At 41.9% G+C, this 26,974-nt stretch overlaps 1 protein-coding gene across 1 annotated transcript in view; it reads right to left on the bottom strand.

The window, feature by feature from the left end:
• Positions 1–21,084, bottom strand: part of PDCD1LG2 (programmed cell death 1 ligand 2) — a 60,159-nt gene extending 39,075 nt beyond the window's left edge. Inside the window, exons 1-2 of the mRNA XM_055309439.1 lie at positions 20,886–21,084; positions 5,198–5,266 (exon numbers count right to left, since the gene is read on the bottom strand). Coding sequence (XP_055165414.1) covers positions 5,198–5,266; positions 20,886–20,958 — 142 coding nt within the window. The 5' untranslated portion in view covers positions 20,959–21,084. The remainder of the gene's footprint in view (positions 1–5,197; positions 5,267–20,885) is intronic.
• Positions 21,085–26,974: the final 5,890 nt, after the last annotated feature.

Here is a 26,974-nt window from a genome sequence, read left to right as displayed (position 1 = left end):
GGTTTTTTTCTCAAGCTTGGATGCACATCAGAATCATTAATCAGAACACCTCAACTTTGGCCATCTTTGGAAGGCTTTTTTAAAAAAAATACCAGGCCCCACCTTGGATCCTTTAAATATAAATTCTAATTCTTTTTTGAGGCCAGCATTAAATTTTTTTTTAACCTCCTTGGAGGCTTCTAATGTGCAGAGTATTGAGAACTATTGATTAGATAAAACACCTGCATACACAAACATCTTTTATTATCCTGCCTTTCAAAGCATCCTCAGCTTCACCTGAGAGCAAAATAGGGCTTTAGAATGTCAGGCCCTGCCTTAGACCTAGAGAAGCAGACTGCAAATTTCCACAAGTTGAGATAGCTCATGTGCACATTAATGTCTGAGAATCAGAGTTATGACACTAGTCTGCATTTGGGCTGTTACTGGGAAGTAGAGTAATAGTTAACATTTATTAAACACAATGAGCAAGACATTGGGGTCATCTTTATATCATCATCTCATTTAATGTTCCCCAACTTTGCAAGGTAGAGTTACTATGCCTATCTTACGGGTAGTGAAACTCAGGCTTATAGAAGTGATACAACTTGCCCAAGGTCAAAGAGTGGTAGCTCATGAGGTTGGGATTCCAGTTCATATCTCTGTGTTTTGAAAGCCTGTATGAACAACTCTACAGATATGACCATATATCCACTGGCATGTATATAGTACATCCAAAATGAGATAGATAGACTGAAAAGTCATCTCAGCTTTATGCCTAGGAAAATTCGTGTGGGGTGTGTGTGTGTGTGTGTGTGTGTGTGTGTATTTATTTCTGAGCTCTTTATTCTGTTTGATTGAGCTATGTGAGCTATGTGTCTGTTTTTCTGCCAATACCATACTGTTTTGATGACTATACCTTTGTAATATAGCTTGAAATCAGGGGTTGCTAATTAAGCTTCAACCTAGCACTAAACTCCTTAAGTTATAAGACAAAGGAGAAAATTGAAAAGTTTCCACAACTATATAATTAGGCAGACAAATCCAAAACAAAGCAGGTTTTCCCATTCATTTGGGCCCCCTGACTAAATTAAAGGGTAATGAATTTGGCCAGGGCACACAAAATTCATAAATGCAGTTTCTTTAAACAGATTAAAGCAGCTGGTTTGAGTAATGATGGAGCCTTCTTGAAAGTTCTTAGGGAAATTGTGTATTTTATTTGCAATCAAGCATCAATAAGAGTCAGTACCTGGCACATCTCCAGAAACACAAAACAAATCATTTGCATTACCTCCCAAGATAGCTTCCCCTTTAAGCTAATTTTATACTTTTTTTTCCATTTAATAACAGAAGCTGAAGTTTTTTTCAGACTCCATATTTAATGAACTTGAAAGGTGGGGGCTGTTTTACACAACCATAGTCTTGAGAAAACTTTAGTTCCTAGTTTAGGGTAGAAGCCTGCTCTGGACACCTGACCCATCTGCTCCTCTGTAGGAATACTGCAGGGCATGTCTCATTTCTTAGAAATCTGAACCTGATTCTGTTTTGTATACCTCAGGGACCTGAAGAAGTAGTTTTACAGCTGAAGGTGGGTTAAGAGGAGGGATTCAGGGTGTGCTCCCCACCCCAGAGCGACCTCAAGCATCATCATATTCTTATGAGCCCCTGGTTTTTAACTTCTTTGGAGGATGAAGAAAGAAGTAAAAAAAAAAAAATCAATAAATGGAATGATGATTGGGGTTACTTTTCCTGCAAGACATGACAAAGTACAAAAATGACTATTTCCTCTTAAAAGTATCTGGGTTACAAGATGTCCTTAGGTTTTGAAATAAAAATATAGAAAAAAAAGAATGATAATTTTATAGAAATCAGAAGAATGTGCTATGAGTGAAAATATATACACAAAGAACAGATTGAAGAATGGAGTTTAGAAATAGACCCACACAAATATGGCCAATTGATGTTTGACAAACATGCAAAGACAATTCAATGAGGAAAGGATTGTCTTTTCAACAAGTGAGGCTGAAGAACCTGGACATCACACACACACACACACACACACACACACACACACAAAGTGACCTTTGACATATACTTTATATCTTCTATGATAATTAGCTCAAGATGGATTATAAACCTAAATATAAAATGTACAACTACAAAGTGTTTCAAAGAAAACATAGGAAAATCTTTGAGAGCCTGGGCTACCTAGAGTTCTTAGACATGACACCGAAAGCACAATCCACACAAGAAAAAAGAAGATAAACTGGATTCTACCAAATTTAAAATCTTTGCTGTCCAGAAGACACTGTCAAGAGAATGAAAAGATGAGCCATGGACTGAGAGAAAATATTTGCATATCACAATCTGATAAAAGACTCTAAAGACTTAATAAGAAAATGAACAGACCAATTAAAAATGGTCAAATAGTTGAACACAAACTTTACCAGAGAAGACATATGGATGTCCAATTGCCATGTGAAAATATGCTTATCATCCCTAGATATTAGGGGAATGCAAATTAAACTAGAGATACTTCTACACACCTATTAGGATGACTTTAAAAAACACAACAGTGTCAATACCAAGTGCTGCCAAGAATGTGGAATAATTAGAGCTCTCATACTTTGCTGGGAATGCAAAAATAGTCTAGCCACTATCGAAAGCTTTGGTGATTTCTTATAAAGTTAAATATATACTTGCCACATGACCCACCAGTGCTACTGCTAGGTATTTACTCAAGTGAAATGAAAACCCATATTCTTCACAAAAATCTATGCATAAACACTTATAGCAACTTGATTTCTCTCAATAAAGGACTGGCTAAATAAGTCACAGCATGTCTGGTGAAATATAGAGAGCCTTTAGAATGAGTGATAACTGTATTCGTTGATTCTGAAACTATGAAGAACCTATCTTGCTGAGTGCTTACTAAGATTTCTCTTAGTAATATTTAAGAAATTTTTTTAATGGAGAAAAGGGTAGATAGTACAGTGTTATGAGAATGAGGCTATGTAGGACAGGGCAGATAAAGGGTTTCAGAGAAGTCTGATACAGTCCTACTACTTGACATGGGTGATGGTTACAAATGTTCACCTTACGATAACATGATGCTTTATACTTGTTTCATGTGATTTCCTGTACCTGTGGTATCTTTTACAACATAAAAGTTTAAATACAGAAAAATTTGGGATCTCTGGGTGGCGCAGCAGTTTGGCGCCTGCCTTTGGCCCAGGGCGCGATCCTGGAGACCCGGGATCGAATCCCACGTCAGGCTCCCGGTGCATGGAGCCTGCTTCTCCCTCTGCCTATGTCTCTGCCTCTCTCTCTCTCTCTGTATGACTATCATAAATAAATAAAAAAAAATTAAAAAAAAAGAAAAATTTTAACAGATGGTCAAATCAAATAAAATGAAGACATCTGTGAATCTACCACCTACCCCAAGAACCAGAACATGACTAATGACATAGGTCTACTTCCTTCACCAAAGGTAATCAACATCCTGTATATTGTGTTTCTTAATATCTGGCTTATTTCTAAGCTTTATCATAGATACCTAAGCAATATATTGTTTATAAAAAGGACATTGTACTATATGTTGCCTTCTGTGCTTGATTTTTTGTGTTCTTTTTAGCTCAATATTATGCTGCTAAGACTCTTAAATGTAGGTGCATTATTTTTGTAATTAATTTATTTGCATGCTGTATATTTTTCCATTCGGTTAATATACCACAATTTATGCATTATCCTGTTGATGGGCATTTGGTTGTTTTGGGCTTTTTTGGAAGGACTAACAATGCTGTTTCAAGCATTCTTTTTAAAATTTAGAAATTTACATAGAGAGGGTAATAAGGAATTGAATCCCTTCAATTCATATTATCTTTTTTTTTCGTTCTCAAAAAGAGGTGCAAATTTAGGGGTGAACAACCAGAGTAAGGGAATGAGGCCATCTGCGTGGCCAACCTGACAGCCATGGCTCTCCTCGGGCACTGGATGCCATAGCCTGATTGCCTTCATATGCCTTTTAAAGCATTCTTTTTAAAAGAATTCTTATATTTTAAAATTTATATTTTTCTTATACAAGTAAAACTATATTTCTTTTAATAGCTAGGCAAGGGTATAATACTTCTTTTAATGTATATTTCTTGTCAAAAAAGAAAAAGACCTGGGAAACATAATGGTTAAGACTGTAGTTTTTAGGGCAGCCCTGGTGGCTCAGGGGTTTAGTGCCACCTTCGGCCCAGGGTGTGATCCTGGAGACCAGGGATCGAGTCCCACGTTGGGCTCCCTGCATGGAGCCTGCTTCTCCCTCTGCCTATGTCTCTGACTCTCTCTGTCTCTGTGTCTCTTGTGAATAAATAAATACATAATCTTAAAAGATTGTAGTTTTTATCCTCATCCCAGATCTCTTCCCTTCCCCAGGAGTAAGCATTCTTATCAGTCCTCAGATCCCTTTGTTACTTTTCTTCCCTCAGGTTGCTTCTGTAAGAAATCTTTGAAGTTAAAACTCCTTACGTAGGAAGACATGAAATGATAAGACTTACCAAAAAACAAACAAACAAACAAACAAACAAACAAAAAAAAAACCCTTGAAGAGAAGGCAGTCCAATTTAGGCAGGTAATTAATATTTGAACTAATATTATCCAGATACTGTATTGTGGGAAGAAACAAAGAATTCTAAATTTGAGGAGAAAGCAAGATACAATATGTTTATAGTTTCCCTTTGGTTAGTTCTTAAACATAATTCATCACAACGTACTTTTTGGTTTTGTGAATGCCCAGTATCAACATTCAATACATGTCTGTCATCAAATTTAACTCCAAAAACCCACTCCAAAGTGGGAAGATGAGGGCTTCTCTGCCATGCTTGATTATCATCATCACCGTAGCATGATGATGGTTCTAAGGTTCTAAGGACATTAGTTGTGTAGGAACCTTGCTGTGCCACCTATCGGCTGCGTCATCTTGGGTAAATTAAATACCTTTTCTGAATTCCAGTTTCCTCATCTGCCATATGGTTATTGTTTCTGTAAGACAAGGATACAGGCAAGCACAAGCCACCCTGGGCACCACTCTTTTTATTGTGCATGTTAACAGACAGTAATTGCACTTTCTTTCAAAGAAATCCTTCAGCCTGAGGACCTCATTCTCATCATCGGCTTCAGCTAGGGGCAACTACCTACTCCTCTTCCTCAGGTCCCTCCTTTGGCTCTTTCTTACCTGATGTCTGGTGAAGCTGCATTCCCAGGCTCAAAATTAGCAGGAGGAGGAACATGTTCTGTACCCGATCTGAAATGAACAATTGAAAGTCTCAGGGTCTGCTGCAGTTTTGCTGGGTCTCATGATTTCTTGATTCACTCCTTCCTGAAAACAGGGAAATGACTCGTCAACAAGCCCCTGGAAGATAAGTTATAACTTCCCTACCAGGAGCTCCACTGTACCCTAGTCTCCTGCCTCTTGGTCGTCTTGGCAGTGGTAGATTGGGGTAGAGCAGAGCCCCTGGAAGTCAAGTTAAAAGCCGGTTGCCTAGAGATGGGAGATGAGGTAAGAGGAAGCAGGTTGTTCTTTATCAATCCAAATTAGAAGCTCTTCTTCCTTTTCTGACTATGAACTGAACCAGTTCTCATGAATAACCCATACTGGTGATTATCCGAAACTCTGTCTCTTTCACAAAGCCTCTGTTCTCAAAGAGGCTTTCAAAATTTTATTAGCCATGAAATCATTTCTCCAAGGGAAATTGGCTGGAGCCATATATCTAAATCTGGTAAAAGCAGAGCATCTCTGAGTGTGATGGAAAGCCAACAGAAGTCCTGGATCAGGTGAATGACATGATCTCATTACATTTTTAAAATAGGACTCAGCTTTGGTGTGAACAATAGACTCTTGAGAAGGACATTGGGTTGGATAAGACTAGAAGCAGGATGATAGGTGAGGAATGTTTTTACAGAGATAATAGTTTGGATTGAGTGGTGGCACTAGCAGAGATGAGAAGTAGTCTGTAGAAAGGTATAGATTTAAAAAAATTAAAAAAATAAAAAAAAGAAAGGTATAGATTACATACAAATATATATTTGTTCTTTTTTAATTTATTTTTTAAGATTTTTATTTATTCATGAGAGACACACACACAGAGAGAGAGAGAGAGGCAGAGACACAGGCAGAGGGAGAAGCAGGCTCCCTGCAGGAAGCCCGACGTGGGACTCGATCCCAGGTGTCCAGGATCACAACCTGGGCTAAAGGAGGCACCAAACCACTGAGCCACCCGGGCTGCCCTATTTGTTCTTTAAATTTATTTTTTCCAACAGCCTTATCAAAGTATAATTGACATACAATAAAGGATGTATGTGTGTACAAATGTATATATGAAAATATATAAATAATAAATATGTATAAAATATATATACATTTAAAATATGGACAATTCAGTGGTACAATTCAGTGGTTTTCAGTATATTCACAGAATTGTGAAACCCATACCATTATCTAATTTTGTATCATTTTCATTACCGCAAAAAGGAACCTCCTATCCAACAACAGAAATTTCCCAATTCCCCTTCCCTCTTCTTCCAACTTCTGGCAAACACCAACGTACTTTCTGTCTCCTATGGTTTTGCCTATTCTGGATATTTCATAAAAATGGAATCATACACTATGTAGCCGTTTGAATCTAGCTTCTTCTACTGAGTTTAATATTTTCAAGATTCACTTACATTGTAGCACATATCAGTACTTCATTACTTTTTATGAATGAATGCTATTTTATTTTATGAATATACCACATCTTGTTTATCCATTCATCAGTTGACAGACATTTGGTTGTTTCTATTTGTTGGCCTTTATGAATAATGCTGCTATAGACATTCATGTACAAGTTTTTGTGTAGACATGTTTTCAATTCTCTTGGACATGTAGGAGTGGGATTGTTTGGTTAAATGGTAACTCTATGTTTAATTTTTTGAGAAATTGCCAAATTGTTTATCAAATATATAATGTTCAAGTACTTTCTCTCATTCTGCAAATTTTCTTTTTGGTTTCTTGATAGTGTTCTTTGAAGCACAAATATTTTAATGTAATTTTTTTTAATTAATTTTATTGGTGTTCAATTTACCAACATACAGAATAACACCCAGTGCTCATCCCGTCAAGTGTACCCCTCAGTGCCCGTCACCCATTCACCCCCACCCCCCGCCCTCCTCCCCCTCCACCACCCCTAGTTCATTTCCCAGAGTTAGAAGTCTTTATGTTCTGACTCCCTTTCTGATATTTCTCACACATTTCTTCTCCCTTCCCTTATATTCCCTTTCACTATTATTCATATTCCCCAAATGAATGAGAACATACACTGTTTGTCCTTCTCCGGTTACTGTGGCCAAGTTCAAAAAGGGTGTTGCCTGAGTTCTCCTCTGGGATTTTGATGGGATCTTGTCTCACATTTAGATCTTTCATCTATTTTGGGTTTATCTTTGTGTATGGTGCAAGAGAGTGGTCCAGTTTCATTCTTCTGCATATGGATGTCCAATTTTCCCAGCACCATTTATTGAAGAGACTGTCGTTCTTCCAGTGGATCGTCTTTCCTCCTTTATCGTATATTAGTTGACCATAAAGTTCAGGGTCCATGTCTGGGTTCTCTGTTCTGTTCCATTGATCTATATGTCTGTTTTTGTGCCAGTACCACACTGTCTTGATGACCACAGCTTTGTAGTACAACCTGAAATCTGGCATTGTGATGCCCCCAGATATGGTTTTCTTTTTTAAAATTCCCCTGGCTGTTCGGGGTCTTTTCTGATTCCACACAAATCTTAAAATAATTTGTTCTAAGTCTCTAAAGAAAGTCCATGGTATTTTGATAGGGATTGCATTAAACGTGTAAATTGCCCTGGGTAACATTGACATTTTCACAATATTAATTCTGCCAATCCATGAGCATGGAATATTTTTCCATCTCTTTGTGTCTTCCTCAATTTCTTTCAGAAGTGTTCTATAGATTTTAGGGTATATTTTGAGACCCATTTGAATGGCAAATGGTTCTCCAACCTTTTATTTTCAGGTTGTAGGTGTCCTTCTGTCTAAAATGAGTCTCTTGTAGACAGCAAATAGATGGGTCCTGCTTTTTTATCCAGTCTGAAACCCTGCGCCTTTTGATGGGGTCATTAAGCCCATTCACGTTCAGAGTTACTATTGACAGATATGAGTTTAGTGTCATCATGATATCTATTTAGTCCTTGTTTTTGTGGATTGTTCCACTGAACTTCTTCTTAAAGGGGAGTTTTAAGAGTCCCCCTTAAAATTTCTTGCAGAGCTGGTTTGGAGGTCACATATTCTTTCAGTTCCTGCCTGTCTTGGAAGCTCTTTATCTCTCCTTCCATTTTGAATGAGAGCCTTGCTGGATAAAGTATTCTTGGTTGCATGTTCTTCTCATTTAGGACCCTGAATATATCCTGCCAGCCCTTTCTGGCCTGCCAGGTCTCTGTGGAGAGGTCTGCTGTTACCCTAATATTCCTCCCCATGAAAGTCAGGGACTTCTTGTCTCTTGCTGCTTTAAGGATCTTCTCTTTATCTTTGGAATTTGCAAGCTTCACTATTAGATGTCGAGGTGTTGAACGGTTTTTATTGATTTTAGGGGGGGATCTCTCTATTTCCTGGATCTGAATGCCTGTTTCCCTTCCCAGATTGGGAAAGTTTTCAGCTAGGATTTGTTCAAATACATATTCTGGCCCTCTGGCCCTTTCGGCGCCCTCGGGAACCCCAATTAAACGTAGGTTTTTCTTCCTTAGAGTGTCATTTATTTGCCTTAATCTGTCTTCATGGTCCCTTAATTGTTTGTCTCTTTTTTCCTCAGTTTCCCTTTTTGCCATTAACTTGTCTTCTATGTCACTCACTCGTTCTTCCACCTCGTTAACCCTCGTCGTTAGGACTTCTAGTTTGGATTGCATCTCATTCAATTGATTTTTAATTTCTGCCTGATTGGATCTAAATTCTGCAGTCATGAAGTCTCGTGAGTCCTTAATGCTTTTTTCTAGAGCCACCAGTAGCTGTAGAATAGCGCTTCTGAATTGGCTTTCTGACATTGAAGTGTAATCCAGATTTTGTAACTCTGTGGGAGAGAGGGCTGTTTCTGATTCTTTCTTTTGAGGTGAGGTTTTCCTTCTAGTCATTTTGCTCAGTGCAGAGTGGCCAAAAACAAGTTGTATTGGAACACGGGGGAGTATCACTGGTCGGTCCAGCTGGTCTTCTGGGGGAGGGGCCTGCTGTGCTGATTCTCAGGTGTTAGCACTTGGGGGAGCTGCTCTGCCCCTGCCTGCTGCAGGGCTCAGCGGGGGTTGTTTACCCCGTGGGGCCCCAGGAGGATCAGCCGCAGTTGCTATGGCAACTCTGGAAGCCTGGATTCAGCCTCCGCAGGAACTACGGGGCTCGGGGCTCTCGGTTCTCCGTCTGCAGGGCCTGGAGGCTCCGGGGCGGGGCCGCTGATCTGCTCAGCTCGGGGCAGGAGCGTCCTCGCTGTCCTGGGCCCTCCCGGCCTCTGCCTGTCCCGGGGGAGGCCGGATCCTGGGCTGTGTCCCGGCGCCCTGTGCTCCGGGGCCTGCGCTGTTGGATTCGCGCTCCCGCCCCGCAGCCCCCTCCGCGGAGCCGCCGCCCAAGCCCCTCCGAGCTGCTCCGGGTCCCGCTGTGCGCGCTGCAGCCCTTAGGGAGCTCGGCGCACTCTCCCGGGGCGCAGGTGCCTGTTAGTGTCCCCGGGAGCCCGAGGGCATCCCCGCCCTCCTGGGTCCTGCTCCACTTCCCTGCGGGCCCCTTTCCCCCGGGAAGGTTGGTGCAGCTCCTGCTTCTCCGGGACGGGGCTCTCCTGTCCTGGGGACACTCGCCCCGGCCTCAGCCCGGCTCCTCGCGGGGCCCCTCCCCCTCGGAGGCCTTTTGTTCCTTTATTTCTTTTTCCCCGTCTTCCTACCTTGATAGAAGCGCGGACTCTTCTCACTGTAGCGTTCCAGCTGGTCTCTCTTTACATCTCAGGCTGAATTCGTAGATTTTCAGGATGGTTTGAAGGTTATCTAGGTAATTTGGTGGGGACAGGTGATTTGGGGACCCTGCTCTTCCGCCATCTTGCCCCTCCCCCTCTATTTTAATGTAATTTAAAGTACAAATTAATTTAATTTTTATGAAGCCCAATTTATCTATTTTCTATTGCATATCCTTTAGGTGTCATATTGAAGAAACCATTGCCAAATCCAAGGTTACAAATATTTATACCTAGTTTCTTCTGAGTGTTTTATAGCTTTAGTTCTTATATTTAGGTCTCTGATCCATTTTGATGAACGATAATAATTTTTCTTTTATAGCCTAAATCATAATTTCAGCCACTGGAAGACCCTTCAAGGAAGCCTCTGTTTCCTTTTCACACAATCCTATTAATCTTGGGAAGTTTGTTTGCTTTCTGTACAAATTGCCTTAAGCTGATCATGTCTCTGCTCCCCAAGCATTCAATTAACCTTTCTCCAAGAAGTTCTGCTTTTTTTTTTCAACCTCTTTAAAAACTAGAAATAAAATGAAACCAGTTTACCCATTTTCCCACCCCCTAAATTCCTACCTCTGGCAACCACCAATCTGTCCTTTGTATCTATGAGCTTAGTTTGTATGTTTGCTTGTTTTGGATTCCGCATTTAACTGAATCATATAGTATTTGTCTTTCTCTGACTTATTTCACTTTGTATAATGCCCTTGAGGTCCATCCATGTTGCTGCAAATGGCAAAATTTCATTCTTTCTTTGGCTGAGCAATATTCCATTATACACACACACACTTAGGTTGATTCATATTTTGGCTATTGTAAATAATACTGCAATGAACATGGGGTGTATATATCTTTTTGAGTTAGCATTTTCATTTTCTTTTCATTCTTTTTTAAAGATTTTATTTATTTATTCATGAGACACAGAGAGAGAGGCAGAGAGAGAAGCAGGCTCCATGTGGTGAGCCCGACGTGGGACTCGATCCTGGGCCGCCAGGATCGGACCTGGGGTGAAGGCAGCACTAAACCCCTGAGCCACCTGGGCTGCCCAGCATTTTCATTTTCTTCAGATAAATACCCAGAAGTGGAATTGCTGAATCATCTGGTAGCTTAATTTAAAAAAAAATTTTAGGAACCTCCATACCGTTTTCAAGAGTGGCTATACCAATTTAGAATCTCACCAATGTCCACAGGGGTTTCCTTTTCTCCACATCCTCACCAGCACTTGTTATTTTTTTTTTTTTTTTTTTTTAGCTCTTGTTATTTCTTGCTTTTCAATACTAGCCATTCTAACAAGTGTGAGGTGATATCTCATGGTGGTTTTGATTTGCATTTCCTTGATGATTACTGATGTTGAACATCTTTTCATGTACCTGTTAGTTATTTGTATGTCTTTTTTTTTTTTAAATGTCTACTCAGATCCTCTACCCATTTTTATTTTGACTCTGTTGTTTGTGTGTTACTACTGAGTTGTAGGAGTTCTTTTTTTTTTTCTTTAGAAAGATTTTATTTATTTATTCATGAGAGACACAGAGAAAGAGGCAGAGGCATAGGTAGAGAGAGAAGCAGGATCCCCACTGGGAGCCCAATGTGGGACTCAATCCCAGGACCCCAGGATCATGACCTGAGCCGAAGGCAGACACTCAATCACTGAGCCACCCAGGTGTCACAAGTTGTATGAGTGCTTTAGATATTTTGGATATTAATCCTTTATCAGATAAATGATTTGCAAATATTTTCTCCCATGTAGCAGGTACTTAATTTTATTGATGATTTCCTTTGCTGTGCAGAAGCTTTTTATTTTGACACAATCCTAACTTTTAATTTTTGCTTTTGTTGTTTTTGCTTTTGGTGCCAGATTCAAAAATCATCACCAAGTCTAATGTCAAGGAGCTCATCCCCTGGGTTTTCTTCTAGGACTTTTTTGGTTTCAGGTCTTACATTCAAATCTTTAATCCATTTTGAATTAATTTCTGTGTATGGTATAAGAGAGTGGTCCAGTTTCATTCTTTTGAGTGTGGCTATCCAATATTTCTAATACTCTTTATTGAAGACTTTGGAATATATTCCTCAGTTTCTTCATTTTGCCTGATTCTCTGTGTTTCTACACAGTAGATGAAACAACTACTTCTCCCAGTCTGGAAGAATTGGTCTCATATACAAGATGAAACTTGCTGTTCAACCCTGCTCCAGCTCTTTGTTGTCTTGCAAACCTTTGTGCTTGTCCAAGCAGCCGATTCTATTTTTAATAGCTCCCAGTAGTGGAGGATGTGCCAAGACCTGTCAGTAGCCCAAAGAGCAGGATCTTATACCTAGATTCAGGTTGGTTGAAAGTCAGATCCTTAGGCAACAGCTAGTGAAAGTATGCAAATAGTACAGTCCTGTGGGCTGGAAGTGTAAATCCTATTGGCCAGCAGGGCCAAGCAATCTAGAGTATTCTCTGGGTAGCAGTCACAAAAATCTGGGACCCTGATGACTAATATAAGCCTTCTGCTGGATCATGCTGGTGAGCGGAAGCAAGGCAGAGGGAGAGCACCAAGATGGCATCTATAGCCTGTGGTCCTTGAGAGCATCTCTGCAGGCCACTAAAGATGTACAAGACCTTAAACCTGAAGACTTTAAACCTGCCCCTCAGGTTGAAACTCTAGGAGAAGCAAAGAGGCTTCTCTCACAGAGAGAACTGGGGTATGTACATCAGTCTGCTATTTATTCAGTGTTCTGGGGGCAGCAGCCTGCCCAGAGACATCTCTGATTCTCAAAGTCCCCTGGAAAGGAGTAATTCAAGCTTTTGGTCAATGGAGTCAGATGATGTAGGAGTGGGAAATCCCCTAGACAGCTGCTTAAAAAACCAGTACACAAGACACCTAGAAGGCTTCCTGCCAGTACGTACTGGTGCTCTGGAGTGACTCAGAGGATGAATGTACAAAGAGCACCAGCCTTCCAAGGTCTCTGGAAAGGATTACACCATGCCCTAGAGGTGGGTTCCTTAGAAGTTTCCCCCTCAGGGTGCAGCCATGTAGATTAGCTAACAGGCTTCCTTCACAGAAAGTCTGGCCCCCTTACATTTCCATATGAATTTTAGGATCAGCTTGTCCACAAACACACACACAAAAAGGCAGCTAGAATCTTGATAGAGGAGTTGCACTGAATCTGTAGATCCACTGGAGGTAAAGAGCTATCTTAATGATGTTAAGTCTTCCAGATATGAACATAGCATGTCCTTCTATTTACTTATGTCTCTTATCTTTTCAAATAAGACATTATGGGGTTTACCGTCAGGTTGGATATGAAGTTTGATGAAAATAGACAAATCCAGGAAAATTTCCAGATTTGAGGCTTGAGGCATTAAGGCAATGGAAGTACTCGTTTTAAACTGGAGAAGACCGAAACAGATCAAGAAGCAGAAATCAGTATATGTTTGGCATGTATGTGGTTTGAGATGCCAACTAGACATCCCCATGAAGATGTTTAGTAAGCAGTTGGGTAACAGTCCAGAATTGGGGCGGAGATAAAATTGGGAGTCTTCAATGTCTACATGTTACTTAATGCCATGGGGCTGCATGACATTACCACCAGGAAACACAGGAGAAAAACTGTCCAAGGATTGAGATGTGGGGCATTCCAACCTGTATGGATCTCTGGGAGGGAGAGCACTAGCAAAATAGATTTAGGGGAAGGGCAAAAATGCAACCTAATCCTGTCTTTTATTTTCTGTTTTCTGATATTTTGAAAATGTGATGCATATTGGTCATGCAGGGACTGCCCCTCCCAGGATTAGCCAATTCTTCAGACAGTAAACAATTCACTCAAAGGGCGTCTTTCAAATGCAAACAAAGTAATCCAGAACCCCTAACTCCAACCACCTCCTTTACTGCCCTAACTACCCCAGGGCCAGGTACCACACAACAAGGGAGAGCCCCTAGTTCCAAATCTTGATGAACTATTTCAAACTAGAAAATTTAAGCCTGCTTACCCTGCCTTGCCCATTCCTTCTTGTGGAAACCACAATAAAGGCTTCTGGCCACATTTCCCCTTCTGCTCTACCTCCTTTCTGACCCTGGTGCTTCTCTGTGTGGCCACTGCAGTGTGGCATGCCTCCTCTCAGGATCTGAGAACACAACAAACTATTTTTTTTCAATGGCCATTATCTCCTGATCTGTTAGCCTCGCCATATCTTAATTATACTGAAATCTGGAACTTAAGACACAGTGCTACAAGGAGGGAGTACTCAGTTGAGCCAGTGCTCCTGGCAGTTAGCATTAGCAGCGTGGAGGTCATGAGTGAGCCTGCTAAGCATGACATTGGTAGATTTGGTGTAGATGAGAACCTGTGGAAAGTGGAGAGAAAATGAGAGGTAAGGGTACAGAGAAAACAGTATAGGCAGAGCTTCAGAGAAGAGTGCTATAAAGGGAGAGTGCAATGAGGCAGTAGCTAGAAGGGACTGTGAGATCCACAGTGGGCTGTAGTCCTGTTCTCACTTTAGGAAGGGACTTATTAGTCGGTAACAACTGGGAGCTCCATTAAGTGCTTTCCATAGGGAAATGCTGGGCCTTAGCTGGACTTGAAGACTCTCTTCCTTATTGAAAATACAAATGCACTCAGACAAGATATCATCTTAATACTGCACTTGCCCAGCATTCTTATTTCTAGAGCTCAAAACATTAGCAGGTAACATGTTCTAACAACAGAAAGGATGCCTGGCTCATCCACCCCTGGCTATAACTTCCCCTTCTTCCTTGCCCATCCTAGGGGACTTTCCTTGTACACTGCCACCTTTGGCCAACAGAGAGATAGACAAAACATTACTATGAAGGTACTTTCCAACCAGCCACCTTCTTCTTTCTAGGGATAGCATCTTCTGTGCCTTGTCTCACACACTAAAGTCAGACACATCTGAGCTCCAATCCTGGGTCTAGGAATTATGAGCCTCTAAGGCCCTGGGTACTTCATAAAAACTCTTTGTGCCCCATTTTCCTATAATGCCAATAATTATAACACCCACCTCAAGCCAGAATCTTGGGTGTGTCATCTTAAACCTACACATCTCTCATCTTACAAATCCAGCCCATCCCCCAGCCCTGTTAATTCTGTGCCAGAATATTTCTGGATGATGGTTCTTCTTTCTAATACCTCACTGCTGTCACTTTAATTCAGTATCTTGTCATCCCTCCTTATATTGTAGCAGAGCATCCTGCTCAAAATCCTTTGATGGCACAACATTTCACTGAGAATAAAATTCTAAATCTGTCTAGTAGGCCAGGCAAGAGGGACATCTACCTTGAGCCCCATGCTATAGAGAACCCAATAATGGCCATGTGGCTTCCTGCAGTGTGAGGTGTTTGTTAAGAGTGTCCTCTGGAATTTTGACCCACCACCCATCACAATTTGGGTTCTTGGGACTCTGGAATTCTCTAAATGTCCCTAAACCTACTTCTAGGCCTGTGGAACTTCTTCCCCAGATCCATTGCCCCAAGGGCTGACCTTGCTGCCAGTGTGCATCTCCCTACATCCAGAGCCATTCCTTGCTCTTTCTGGTGAGACAGTGTCATGCAAAATCACAATAGTACCACTTCTCCAACATTCCCAACTCTCCTTAGTCTCTCACTTTTCCAAAGCATTCATTACCAGCTAACATACCATATAATGTACTCATTTGTTATGTTAGATTATCAGCTGCCATCATCCCTAAGAATATAATCACTAAAAGGATGGAGATCTTTGTCTGTTTTGCTTACTAATATCCTTCAGTCCCTAGAGCTGTGTCTGGCAGGAAGCTGGCACTCTACTAATATTGGTTGAATGAACTAGTCCTTTACCTGGCAGGCAGAATTTCTTAAATACGAAATTATCAAATGCAATCATGGCACTCCCGCTTAAAAACACTTCAATAGCTCCCATGGTTTATTAGGTAAAATTCTCCTTAGCATGAGCTACAGAACCCTTTCAAATATGGTCCCTCCTGCCTCAGCCACAGAAATAATAATGTGTGCTTTCCATGACTGGGTCCTCACAGGTGTTCTGAGTTTCTAATCTCTCATATCTGATCTCAGTTTATTTTGTCTAATATTATTTTTACTCTATCTCAGTTTCTACTTGAGCTCAAAGAAACTATCTTGGATCATAAATATTTCCTTAAGGGGCCTTACCTTCTTCTGCCTTCAACACAAGGACATAAGCCTTTCCTAACTGCTCTAAGCTGTTCCTTCTGCCTTAATTGTTTTCTGCTATTAACTAGTGTTAGCATTTACCTCCTTGCTGGTATAATAATTGGTTACACATCTGTGTTCTGTGCTAGAACGAGAGATCTTTGAACTGTGTGAGGTTCTTATAACAATTTTGTTTTTCTTTGGGCGTGTTTGCGTGTATGCATGCATGTATTGTGAGTGTTTATAACTGTTTATAATGGATTATGACTGTTCGCTGAATGGACAAATGAATGAGTACATGCATGGCAATTTAGCATCATACTCTGAGACTACTGGCCCCCAGTTGATTTCTTCCTCTAATGGAGAAACAGAAAACTTAATTTGGGGGGCACCTGGGTGGCACCTGAGGGTCTCACCTGAGGGTCTGCCTTAGGCTCAGGTCATGATCCTGGGGTCCTGGGATGGAGTCCCACATCGGGCTCCCCACAAGGAGCCTGCTTCTCCTTCTGCCTGTGTCTCTGCCTCTCTCTGTGTCTCTCATGAATAAATAAATAAAATCTTTTATTTAAAAAAACTGTATTTGGTTAATAATTTTGGCTCCAAATAAGAAAGAAATTTTCATCAGTTTAAGTCACTGACTGTGGAATGGGCTGCTAATGGGGTGAGGACGTCATCACCCCTGGAATTGCTTAAGCAAAGGTGCATGTTGAAGGAAGCATTTCCACAAGTGACAGGAGGTTAAAAGAATATCTCTTTAGTAAGATTATTTATCAGGTTGTCCCCCACAAAGAATTTTCCCATAGGTATCTCAAGCCCCTCACCAACCTCTCTCAAAATGCCAGGACATCTCAATGAGATATTTGCCTTCTGGGTGCCTTAGGAAAATGGCGTTTTCTGAAAGAGTAGGTTCTGGAAACCTTCAATATTAGGGAATTATGAACTCTTTTATATGCAGACTAGCAAAGCCTGAAAGAGTATTTGGAGAACTTATAGAGTGCATTGCCAAAATTGATTAACTCAAGGAACATTTACAGAGCATCCATATGTAGGGTACTCCTTTGGTCAACAGAGCATAGAGATGACTCTTTTCCATGAGATGAAATGAATGCATTCAAATAACTATGCTCCCTCTTCAGTCTCCTTTTTTAAAATTAACCTTTGTTTGGATATAAGTATATTACTCTTCAGGCCTGCATGATTTTTCATTTTTATCTTAATTGTAGATTCCTTAAGTATGCATTTGTTTGTGTTGGAGCTTCCATCAGGCAGTGGATACTCATTGTAACTCTCTGTTGTTAGGCAAGCTATTCTCTAAGGAATATATTGGAACATGAGCAGAAACAAAACAAAACAAAACAAAAACAACAGTTTTCAATCAAGTGATCAGCTTAGCTGAATTTCTTAATTTCTAGGTCATTCTTAATGAATTTCTGGGTAATTCTTAACAATTTTGCCTATGAACACACCCTAGTGGTTGAGGTGTCATCATGGTATGAAATAGAACAGAGCAGCATAGGATATAAGATTTGAGAACATTTTCTGGTGGCTCTGCGAAGAGTCATGAAGTCCCAAGTTCTCAGGCTTGAGAAAGAAAAGAAGCAAAGGCCACTTTTTTTAGATTGGTGAAGAGTCTTGCTCAGATTGGTGTCCTGCCCTTGTCTCCCAGGCTACTAGGGAACCTACTTCTCTTGATGGCATGGTCTCTGAGGTAGGCATCAGGAGACATTAGTCAATGTAACTTCAGTTCAAGTTTAACTTACATTCAAATTGAATCTCAACTTTTTAGCCAATAAATAACTATGCTCCCACTTTTTCAAGTCTTTGAATTGGGAATCAATTCAAATCAAGGTGGGGAATCAAGATAAGGATTCCTGTAAGAGAGGGTTCCTGCCCTTGAAGACATGATCACGTAGTCAGAAAGCTAAAAATCTGAACATGTGAAAAATGACAAGAAGTGATGTGAAAGGTTTTACTAAAAATACCCAAACCACTGAAGTTGAGTGGTAGGATACTTCCAAGATGAGTGGGATTTGGGGAGTTGGAGCCACTCTTGAGGCTCTTACAGAAATGTTAGAAGTAATCTCAGAGATTCACAGATGCAGAGCTTGTTGAGTGGCATATCTAGGCTGGAAATATATGTTGAGACAAAAATGTCAAGGGCTTAATGTCAGGTAGACCTGCCAGGAAGAGATAGTGATAGTTACTCAACAACTGAGTGAAAATACCAAAGGAGGGATCCCTGGGTGGCACAGAGGTTTGGCGCCTGCCTTTGGCCCAGGGCGCAATCCTGGAGACCCGGGATCGAATCCCACGTTGGGCTCCCGGTGCATGGAGCCTGCTTCTCCCTCTGCCTATGTCTCTGCCTCTCTCTCTCTCTCTCTCTCTCTGTGTGTGTGTGTGTGTGTGTGTGTGTGTGACTATCATAAATAAATAAAAATTAAAAAAAAAAAGAAAAAAAGAAAAAGAAAATACCAAAGGAGTATTTGAAATAGATCAAAGCTGGTGGGTTTTTTGTTTGTTTTTTGCTTTGTTTTGTTTTGTTTTGTTTTGGTTTTGTTTGTTTGTTTTTTTGTTTTTTGGTTTGGTTTGGTTTTGTCTGTATAGAATTGAGGGAGTGAAATGGAATGCCAGTCACTCAATTAGGGGGTCATGGTATTAATCCAAATGTTTGAAACCCCCTGATTCAGGGTCAGAAAACAGAAGAAAGGTAGAGGAAGAAGAAACCTATTATAAGACAATTGTCAAAACAATTAACAAGTGATCAGCCATTCAGGAAAGAAGGAGCAGCAACAAGTGGACTGTGGTTTTGAGGCCTGACAATCAAGACAATCCTGATGCCACTGCAGAAGGGTGGGACAAAGGAAATACTGGATCAGGAGCCAAGTTTTAGAGCTGGGTTCTATGAAATGAATTGGGTTTGAGTCAAAGTAATTGAAACAATTCAAGAAAAATGAAAGTCTAATATTTGAATAGAATTCAGGGATGAAAGATAGAAAAAGTTATTTCCAATATGCAAATGCTAATTGACATTGGGGAATGAATTAACTCTCTGAGAAGGAGAGTATAAAAATGTAGCTTAGAGAAAAAAAAAGGTCTGAACTCTGATGAATACCTCCAAATTAGGAGAGCAGGTGTAGGAGACCAGGGAAAAAGATAAAGCAGAAATGGCCCTAAGAATATAAGAAGCTCCCCCACCTTAGTATCTCAGAGCCAAGGGAAGAAAGCTCCAAGAAGCAGAGGGGGTTGATATTAAAGGTTTGGAAAATAAAAACTGGGAACCAGCCCCCAAGGTGTTAGAGATGGTGAGAAGGCAATTTGCTGATTAGGGCAAGATAAACTTTCAGATTCGCTCATCCATCCTGGAATTCTGTAGGTCGATTAAAGACTGAGCCAGGTTGTGACAGAAGGAGGTCAGGCTGCAGGTGCTTCATTATATGGTAACTTGAGCATGCCCCAGTGAAGGCACATCCTGTACTTGGACATTTCTATGTGGAATAAAAAATGTCACACAACAACCTGTGGAATCTGTCCCATGAGTCTTAAACCAAGTGAACTCGGAACATGACCTGAAATACTGTCTCTGAGTTCATTTGCACTGTCTCCTTCTCAAATCAACCCCACGTTGCCCCCTGTATCTTCCACAAACTTCCCACATCTGGGGATTCGGCTGCAGATTCATCAAATCAAATCACTTACAACTCAACAAACACCTAGTGAGTGCCTGTACATGTCTTGAAGCACTCTCCCAGGTACATGGGATTGAAAGAACCTAAAAGGTGTGGTCCTTGCCCAGGAAGAGCTCCAGTTGAATGGAAAGGCTCACACAGAAGAGAAATATGGAGAGAAGACACCTGGAAGGCACAGATAAGGAAAAGCTGCTGGGAGTGACAGTCCAGGTGATGAACGTGCATAGACCACTCCTGAGAGACAAGAGCAATATGATTCATCCATTCATTGACTCTTAGGCTTGGAAGGGAGCTTGAAGAATAGCCAGTCAATTGGCATTTGACTCCTGAGACTACATCTGATTACTGCTGACACTTGAGTATCTCACTGTGCATTTTGTCAATGGATGTCTGTGATTCCCTTCCACGGAACCACAGAAGGGCAGCGTTAGAAGGCCTTATTTGTAGGCAATTTCACCCAAGCTGCTCACTTCAACGCTGTCCCACATGAACCTGTAGTCATCTCTTTCCTACCATGTGCACCTAGGCAGTGAGCAATAGAGAAAAATGGCTGCAGGTTTCTCTCAGTTAGTTAATCTTGCTCTAATTGAATCATATATTTTCTAAAAATAATGCTTGCCTGTATTATAAGTTATTTTAATTGTGGTTGGGGTTTTTTGTTGTTGTTCTTTCTTTTAAACAGCTTATACTTAGAGCATAGCTGGTAAACACAGGCTGGCCTGTGTGTGGAACAGTGATTGCCTGCCAAAGGTATAACCACAAACAGATGTCTAATGTAAAAACAAAACAAAACACGAAAAATTTTAGGTTTGATTGACCTTCCCAAATTCTAAGCTGAGAGACAATCGCATGATAGTTCTTTTTTTTTCACTGCACATTTACTTTGTGCAGAAAAAAAAAAAACCCTCATCTCCTAAAACTTCCTACCACATATAATAAGTAGACAAGCAAGCAGAAGAAATCCCACTATTTTAGAGACGGCCAGAAATTAGCCTGTTGGTGCGCCTGAGCATAATTGCCAAAGCAAAGTTCCTCCTGCCTCCAGTGATGTGGAGTGAAATTTTACTCACACTTACCCAACCGTGGCGGCTTCACCATCGTCTGCCACACCAGCTCAAGGCAGAAGAAAATCTCCACCAATTGACACATCAGAACTTGGCACCACTCCTCAGGAAAAGATGTAAAAGAAAGCACAACAGCAAATAATTGCTCTTGCGTCAGCTCCCCTCATAGAAGCCAATAAACAGCCAAAACAAATGTTGTCACTTAAGGTACTTCAAGCAAGGGAAGAAAAAATGTCATCTCCATCCAGCTCAGGCTTCCTTGTAACATGAGGGAAATTCAAATCAAAACAGGCTCTGAGGAACTGACTGAAGCCCAGCCTACTGAGAAATTTTGGTTTTGCTTTTAAGCGTGGCTTCTGTGCCCTCAGAGACCCCTTGAACTCTGTCCCTGTGTCCCTGAAGCTGGTGCAAGCTCAGTGGCAGGAGAAGGGAAGGGAGAGAACACCAGCACATTCTAGCTCTGCACCAGAAACTTTACACAGGTACCTTTGTGAGCTTCCCAGTGCTCTCCTAAGAAGTTATCACAAACTGGGTGGCTTAAAGCAACAGACTGTGCTCACATTTCTGGAGGTGAGACATGTGAAATGAGGTGTCACAGGCCACACTCCCTCTGAAGGCTCTAGGACACAATGCTCTCTTGCTCCTTCCTAGCTTCTGGCAGATTCTGGCAAGCCTTGGCAGTCTCCTGGGCTTGTAGCAGGAGAATGTACTCCAATCTCTATCTCCAACCTCAAATGACCTTCTTCCCTATGTGTATCTTTGAATGTCCTTTCCTCTTCGTAGAAGGACACCAGCCACATCCTAAGGACACAGTGCCCGCCCTAATCCAGGATGACTCCTCTTAACTAATTATATCTGCAAATACCCTACTTCAAATAAGATACAGATTCTGAGGCTGCAGGTGGACATACATACTTGAGGAACATTATTTAACCCACTACACTACTCTGTTTCATTCTTGGAGCAATGCGTGGTCTAGACACCATTAGGCTCATTTTACATATAAAGAGAGAGTTGAGGTCTAGCACCCCTTCCTCAGTTGCATGGATGAATTTGAACTCAGGCCTCTGTGGTCTTACTACATTGTGAGGCTTTTCAGTAGTAACACTCAAAGCAGGTGCAGGAAAGGCCAATTTGAATGCAAGTCTGGATGACCCATCCTGTTGCTATTGCCACATCCCCTTGGGCTCATAGGGGTGGGATGCGCAGGGACGGGGCTCTGAAGCTCAGATAAGGCATGCTTTCTTAGCCATATCTCCCTAATGCTTTCTTTCTTTTTTTTTTTAATTTTTATTTATTTATGATAGTCACAGAGAGAGAGAGAGAGAGAGAGAGGCAGAGACACGGGCAGAGGGAGAAGCAGGCTCCATGCACTGGGAGCCCGACATGGGATTCCATCCTGGGTCTCCAGGATCGCGCCCTGGGCCAAAGGCAGGCGCCAAACCGCTGCACCACCCAGGGATCCCTCCCTAATGCTTTCTTGTCCTCTCTCCATGCTTTGCCTTTAATTGAGCTTCTTCTGAAAAAGCAGTGCTCTCCTTTCCTCCTTGTTCTTTTAACTGAATCCCTCAAACAAGAAGGAATGAAACTTGTATTGGCTACAAATGGGACTGGCTGCCTAGACCCCAAAGGTGGGGAGGGGCTGTCTGTGGGAAGCCAGCCTTCCCCTGGGGCCACTTCTCCATGTAGAGTCAGGGCAGATGGCTGCTCTTACCTCACCTTTTTCAGCTACTGTGATAGTCTGAGGAATGGGCATATGTCCCCTGTCTGGCCCTCAGAGGTTAGTATCTTCAGGACCCCCACATCCTCCACCAGAGTCTTGAGGAGGGAGCCACACTCCTCACTGTATCCCTTCCTTTGTCTGGTCTAAGCTCCTCCTTCTCTGCCCACTTCATTCCTTGCTCTGGGCTCCTCTCTGTACAACTGAGATTTAGGAACAGACTCAGCTTAGACCAAGGGAAGGCCTGGGTGTTTTGACAACAGTGTCCAAATAAAATTCACACTGATTTCTCTGCACATTTGCTTGGCTCATAAATCCATATGCCTCAACAAAATACCAGAGGGGTAGATACCAAAATGTTAACAGTTTCTGGGTGGAGGACTTGCAGGTGATATTATTTAGTGTCGTCTTTTTACTTATATTTTATTTCCTAAATAATTTATCAGAGACACAAATGATTTTTTGTAAAGACATAGAAAAAAAATCTTTAAAAATCAGTTCAATTGCTAAGCAACAGCAACAGGAAAACATTTGAAGAACTTGGCCAAGGGGTTATGTGTGTTTCCAATTTATTTAATTTAGCATTGTACCCTTTATAATAGAAGATCCTGGAAAGACCTAGCTGAATTGTGTGTGTGTGTGCATGCGTGCACACGTGTACACATGTGCAGGTGTGATTAGGCTACAGATCACTCTGTGTTGCACATATTTGGTAATGGAAAATTAGAATTTAGGTCATAAATATTGCAATATGATAAGCATAGTAATAACCTCACCAATGTACACCACCAGTCAGTGTTAATTATTTCTGATCCAAAAAACAAATCTAATCTTCCCCATCCTGCTTGGCCTTATAGAGAAAAAATAAGAGAAGGCAGCCTAAGAGTGAGAAAGAAGGGCAGCCAGGGTTTTGGGGAAATGAGCAAAGATCAAGAGCCCAGGAAAGGGTGAGAACTGCAAGGAGCCAGCAGGTTATCTGGAACCAGCCTTAGCAACCTCCCCAAAGTCAGCAACCAAGGTCTTGATGTGGGTTTATCTGGAATGTGATGACAGCAGATGATGGCTAGCCCCCTCTTGAAAATGGAGAAACTCATAGGCAGCTGGAGACAGAGAGGGAAGAGGAAACCGGCCTTCCCTGGTGCATGACTGACCCAGGGACTAGAGATCAGCCTGGTGATCCCATAGGAGTCACACATGTGGCTTGGATCCCATCTGATCCCTGCCTGCGAAAAGAGGGCCTAGCCTTAATGTGAGGGAAGGGAAGGTGAGATGGGGGTGTTCTGGCCAGAGCAATAATGGGTGTTGGTTTTAGAAGGAAAGAGGTCAAGCTTTGGCTAATTCTCTGAAAGCAACTCAGATAAAAAAGAGGTTTGTTTTCAGTTGAATGGGTTGATGGGAGTTATGGATAAAGTACTTTCCTGTCCCATTTCCACCCAGCTGACACATGGGGACAAAAGCACCTGGGAGACAGCTCCTTGTGGAGAACAAAGTTACTGAAGTCACAAAGGTCAGATTCAAGAAGGGAAGTCTCTGGGGTACAGAGCTGGGAAATGAGGGTGGAGGATGGAGGAGTGGCAGAGGCTGAACTGTCCACTAGCCTTTCTAATGTAGAATACAGAGAGGGGTTCCAGAGACAAGGAGAAGGAACTTCCAGGGACCTGAAGAGAATGTCTTCTGTTCTCTTCCCCTCTTATCTATGGGGGAAAGAAAAGGATGCTGGATATCTTGAGGCTTGAGGGTGCTCTTAATAAAATGTGACACCTGATTCTTGCCTGGAGTTTCTGAAGGTGGGAAGGAGGTTTCCTGAAGGACCCCATGCCTGGGTGTGGGGAGGGCTGTTGGGTTGTTTTCAGGGCCTCATCCCAGGCCCTGGAGCCCTCAGTGACATCAAAGACTCCAGGGTTCCTGTGTCCTCAGGGGACACAGAACGGAGATAAGCCACAGGCACAGGGGTCCTAGGCTCTGATCAAAGGCCACTTACTGGCCTGAACCAGACCCAACCTGGGGGTATTTACCTCTCCCACTGCAAGATAACTAAACTACAGGTTTACCCTATTCTGGGAGTAGGGGGACAATAAAAAAGGATATGAGATTGGAATTTCAAGTGGGACTGGACCGTGGCAGTTCCCCTAAATGTTAACCTAGAGTTATTGTATGACCAAGCACTCTTCTCCTAGAGAGGAAAATAACCAAGAGAAAATGAAATACGTATCCATACAAACACGTGTACCCCAACGTTCATAGCAGCGTTATTCATAGCCACAAGGGGAACGAATCAATGTGCAGCAGCTGATGAATGGATAAATACACTTTGGTGTACCCATCCAGTGGAACAGCACTCAGCCTCAGAAGTGAGCAAAGTACTAATTCCATCTGCAGTGTGGATGAACCTCTAGTGAAAGAAGCCTGTCTCAAAAGATCACATGTCGTATAATTCCATGGATATGAAATGTCTATGATAGCTCCTAGAGCCAGAATGTAGTTAGTGGTGGCCTAAGACTAGGACTAGGAGGGGATGTGTTGGCATGACTGATAAGGGTATATATAGGGTTTCATATGGGGATGATGAAAATGCTGTAAATTTGATTGTAGTGGGGCACTGGGGTGACTCAGTGGTTGTGCATCTGCCTTTGGCTCAGGTCATGATCCCAGGGTCCTGAAATTGAATCCCACATCAGGCTCCCCTCAGGAAGTCTGCTTCTTCCTCTGCCTGTGTCTCTTATTCTTTCTTTATGTCTCTCATGAATAAATAAATAAAATCTTTTTTAAAAAATTGTTGTAGTGATTGTTGCACAACTCTCTTTATATACAAAAAACTATTGAATGGTACACTTTAAATTGGTGAGTTGTATGGTATGTGAATTTTACCTCAAAAAGTTGTTAAGTGACCTGGCTCTGAACTGAGTTATAAGTGACCTGCAAATTATGAAATTGGACTGAAAAATGATGAAGCTCACTCTCTACCCAACAGGTGGGGGATGGAAGGATGGATGGGGAGGCAGAGGGCCTCTTCAGCCATGTAGCCCACAGAAGCTCTTCAGAGATAAACTAAAGAAAGCAGCAGAGAAGAAGGAGACAGCCGTGACAAATTCTGGTCCTCATTCCGGTCCTTTTTGCAGTCTGGCCTGTGGTTTCACCATCAGGTTTGCCTAGCCAATGGAATTAACCATTTTTGCTCAGGTGTCACATCAGACTGTTCTAATAACACAAAGGAGCAGAAGAGCCTGAGGTTACCTTACTGCTGTCTGCTGACACAGGCCGGGTATCATTTGTAGCGTGGTTGAGGGGAGGACAAGGTGGAACTAAGGAACTAAATAAGCTACACGCATCCCAATGTTGCTACTGTTTCCTGGTCCTGGCTCATCTCTGGGAGGACAGAGGGAGGCAAGACTGACTGTTGGCTCACTCTAAGATGCACCTGCAATGCTCCCAATAACTGGGATCCCTGGGTGGTGCAGCGGTTTAGCGCCTGCCTTTGGCCCAGGGCGTGATCCTGGAGACCCAGGATCGAATCCCACGTCGGGCTCCTGGTGCATGGAGCCTGCTTCTCCCTCTGCCTATGTCTCTGCCTCTCTCTCTCTCTCTCTCTCTCTCTCTCTCTTTCTCTCTCTGTGACTATCATAAATAAATAAAAAAAAATTAAAAAAAAATGCTCCCAATAACTCAGAACTGAAGGATCCCCAGAGCCAGCCAGAAATGCTGCACCCAGTTTGTGTGTGTGTGTGTTGGGGTTTTCCTCACACCAACCAAGCAGTTCTTGGACACCAGTTAGATGTCCTACCATTCAACCCAATTGAAGATGACATAACAGAAACACCTTTTTAGCTCTTATCACTTAGGAAATTCCAAGGGATCGTGGAGCTCTGTGACGGAAACAGAGACCAAAGACCAAATGTTTATTTCTTTTAGAAATCACAGTATCATCTACCCCTTTCATCCAGGGACTTCCTAACCATTGCTCATTAGGACTACGACATGATGCCAGGACTGAATGGAGGAGGGATTCTTCTCCTAAGTCCTGGACTGATGTCCTTTGCCCATAAGAACTTTAGAAGATGCAGTGTTTGGACCAAGTGGAGTAGACACCTGAACTCAATCTCAGATAAAGGAAATAAGAAGTTTTCACATTGACTCTTGGTTTCAACTCAGTTAAAAAAAAAAAAAAGAAGAAGAAGAAAGTGAAATGATGATTCATCTTTTCAAATGTAATCAGAGATAGGAGGAGACAGCTGACTCAATGTTTTGAGGAGACTCTGACCCAGATCAGTTTTCCCCAAACCTGGCTGCACATCAGAATCCCCTGGGGAACTTTAAAAGCCTAGAGGTGCCTGGGCACTACCCCAGACCTCCTGATTGAAAATCTCCATGGTTGGGGTGCAGA

The sequence above is a fragment of the Nyctereutes procyonoides genome, unplaced genomic scaffold (genome assembly GCF_905146905.1).
Source record: "Nyctereutes procyonoides isolate TBG_1078 unplaced genomic scaffold, NYPRO_anot_genome, whole genome shotgun sequence".
In the NCBI taxonomy this organism is placed as follows: domain Eukaryota; kingdom Metazoa; phylum Chordata; class Mammalia; order Carnivora; family Canidae; genus Nyctereutes; species Nyctereutes procyonoides.
Note: the sequence above shows the minus strand (reverse complement) of the source record. Positions and strands in the feature narration are given on the sequence as shown.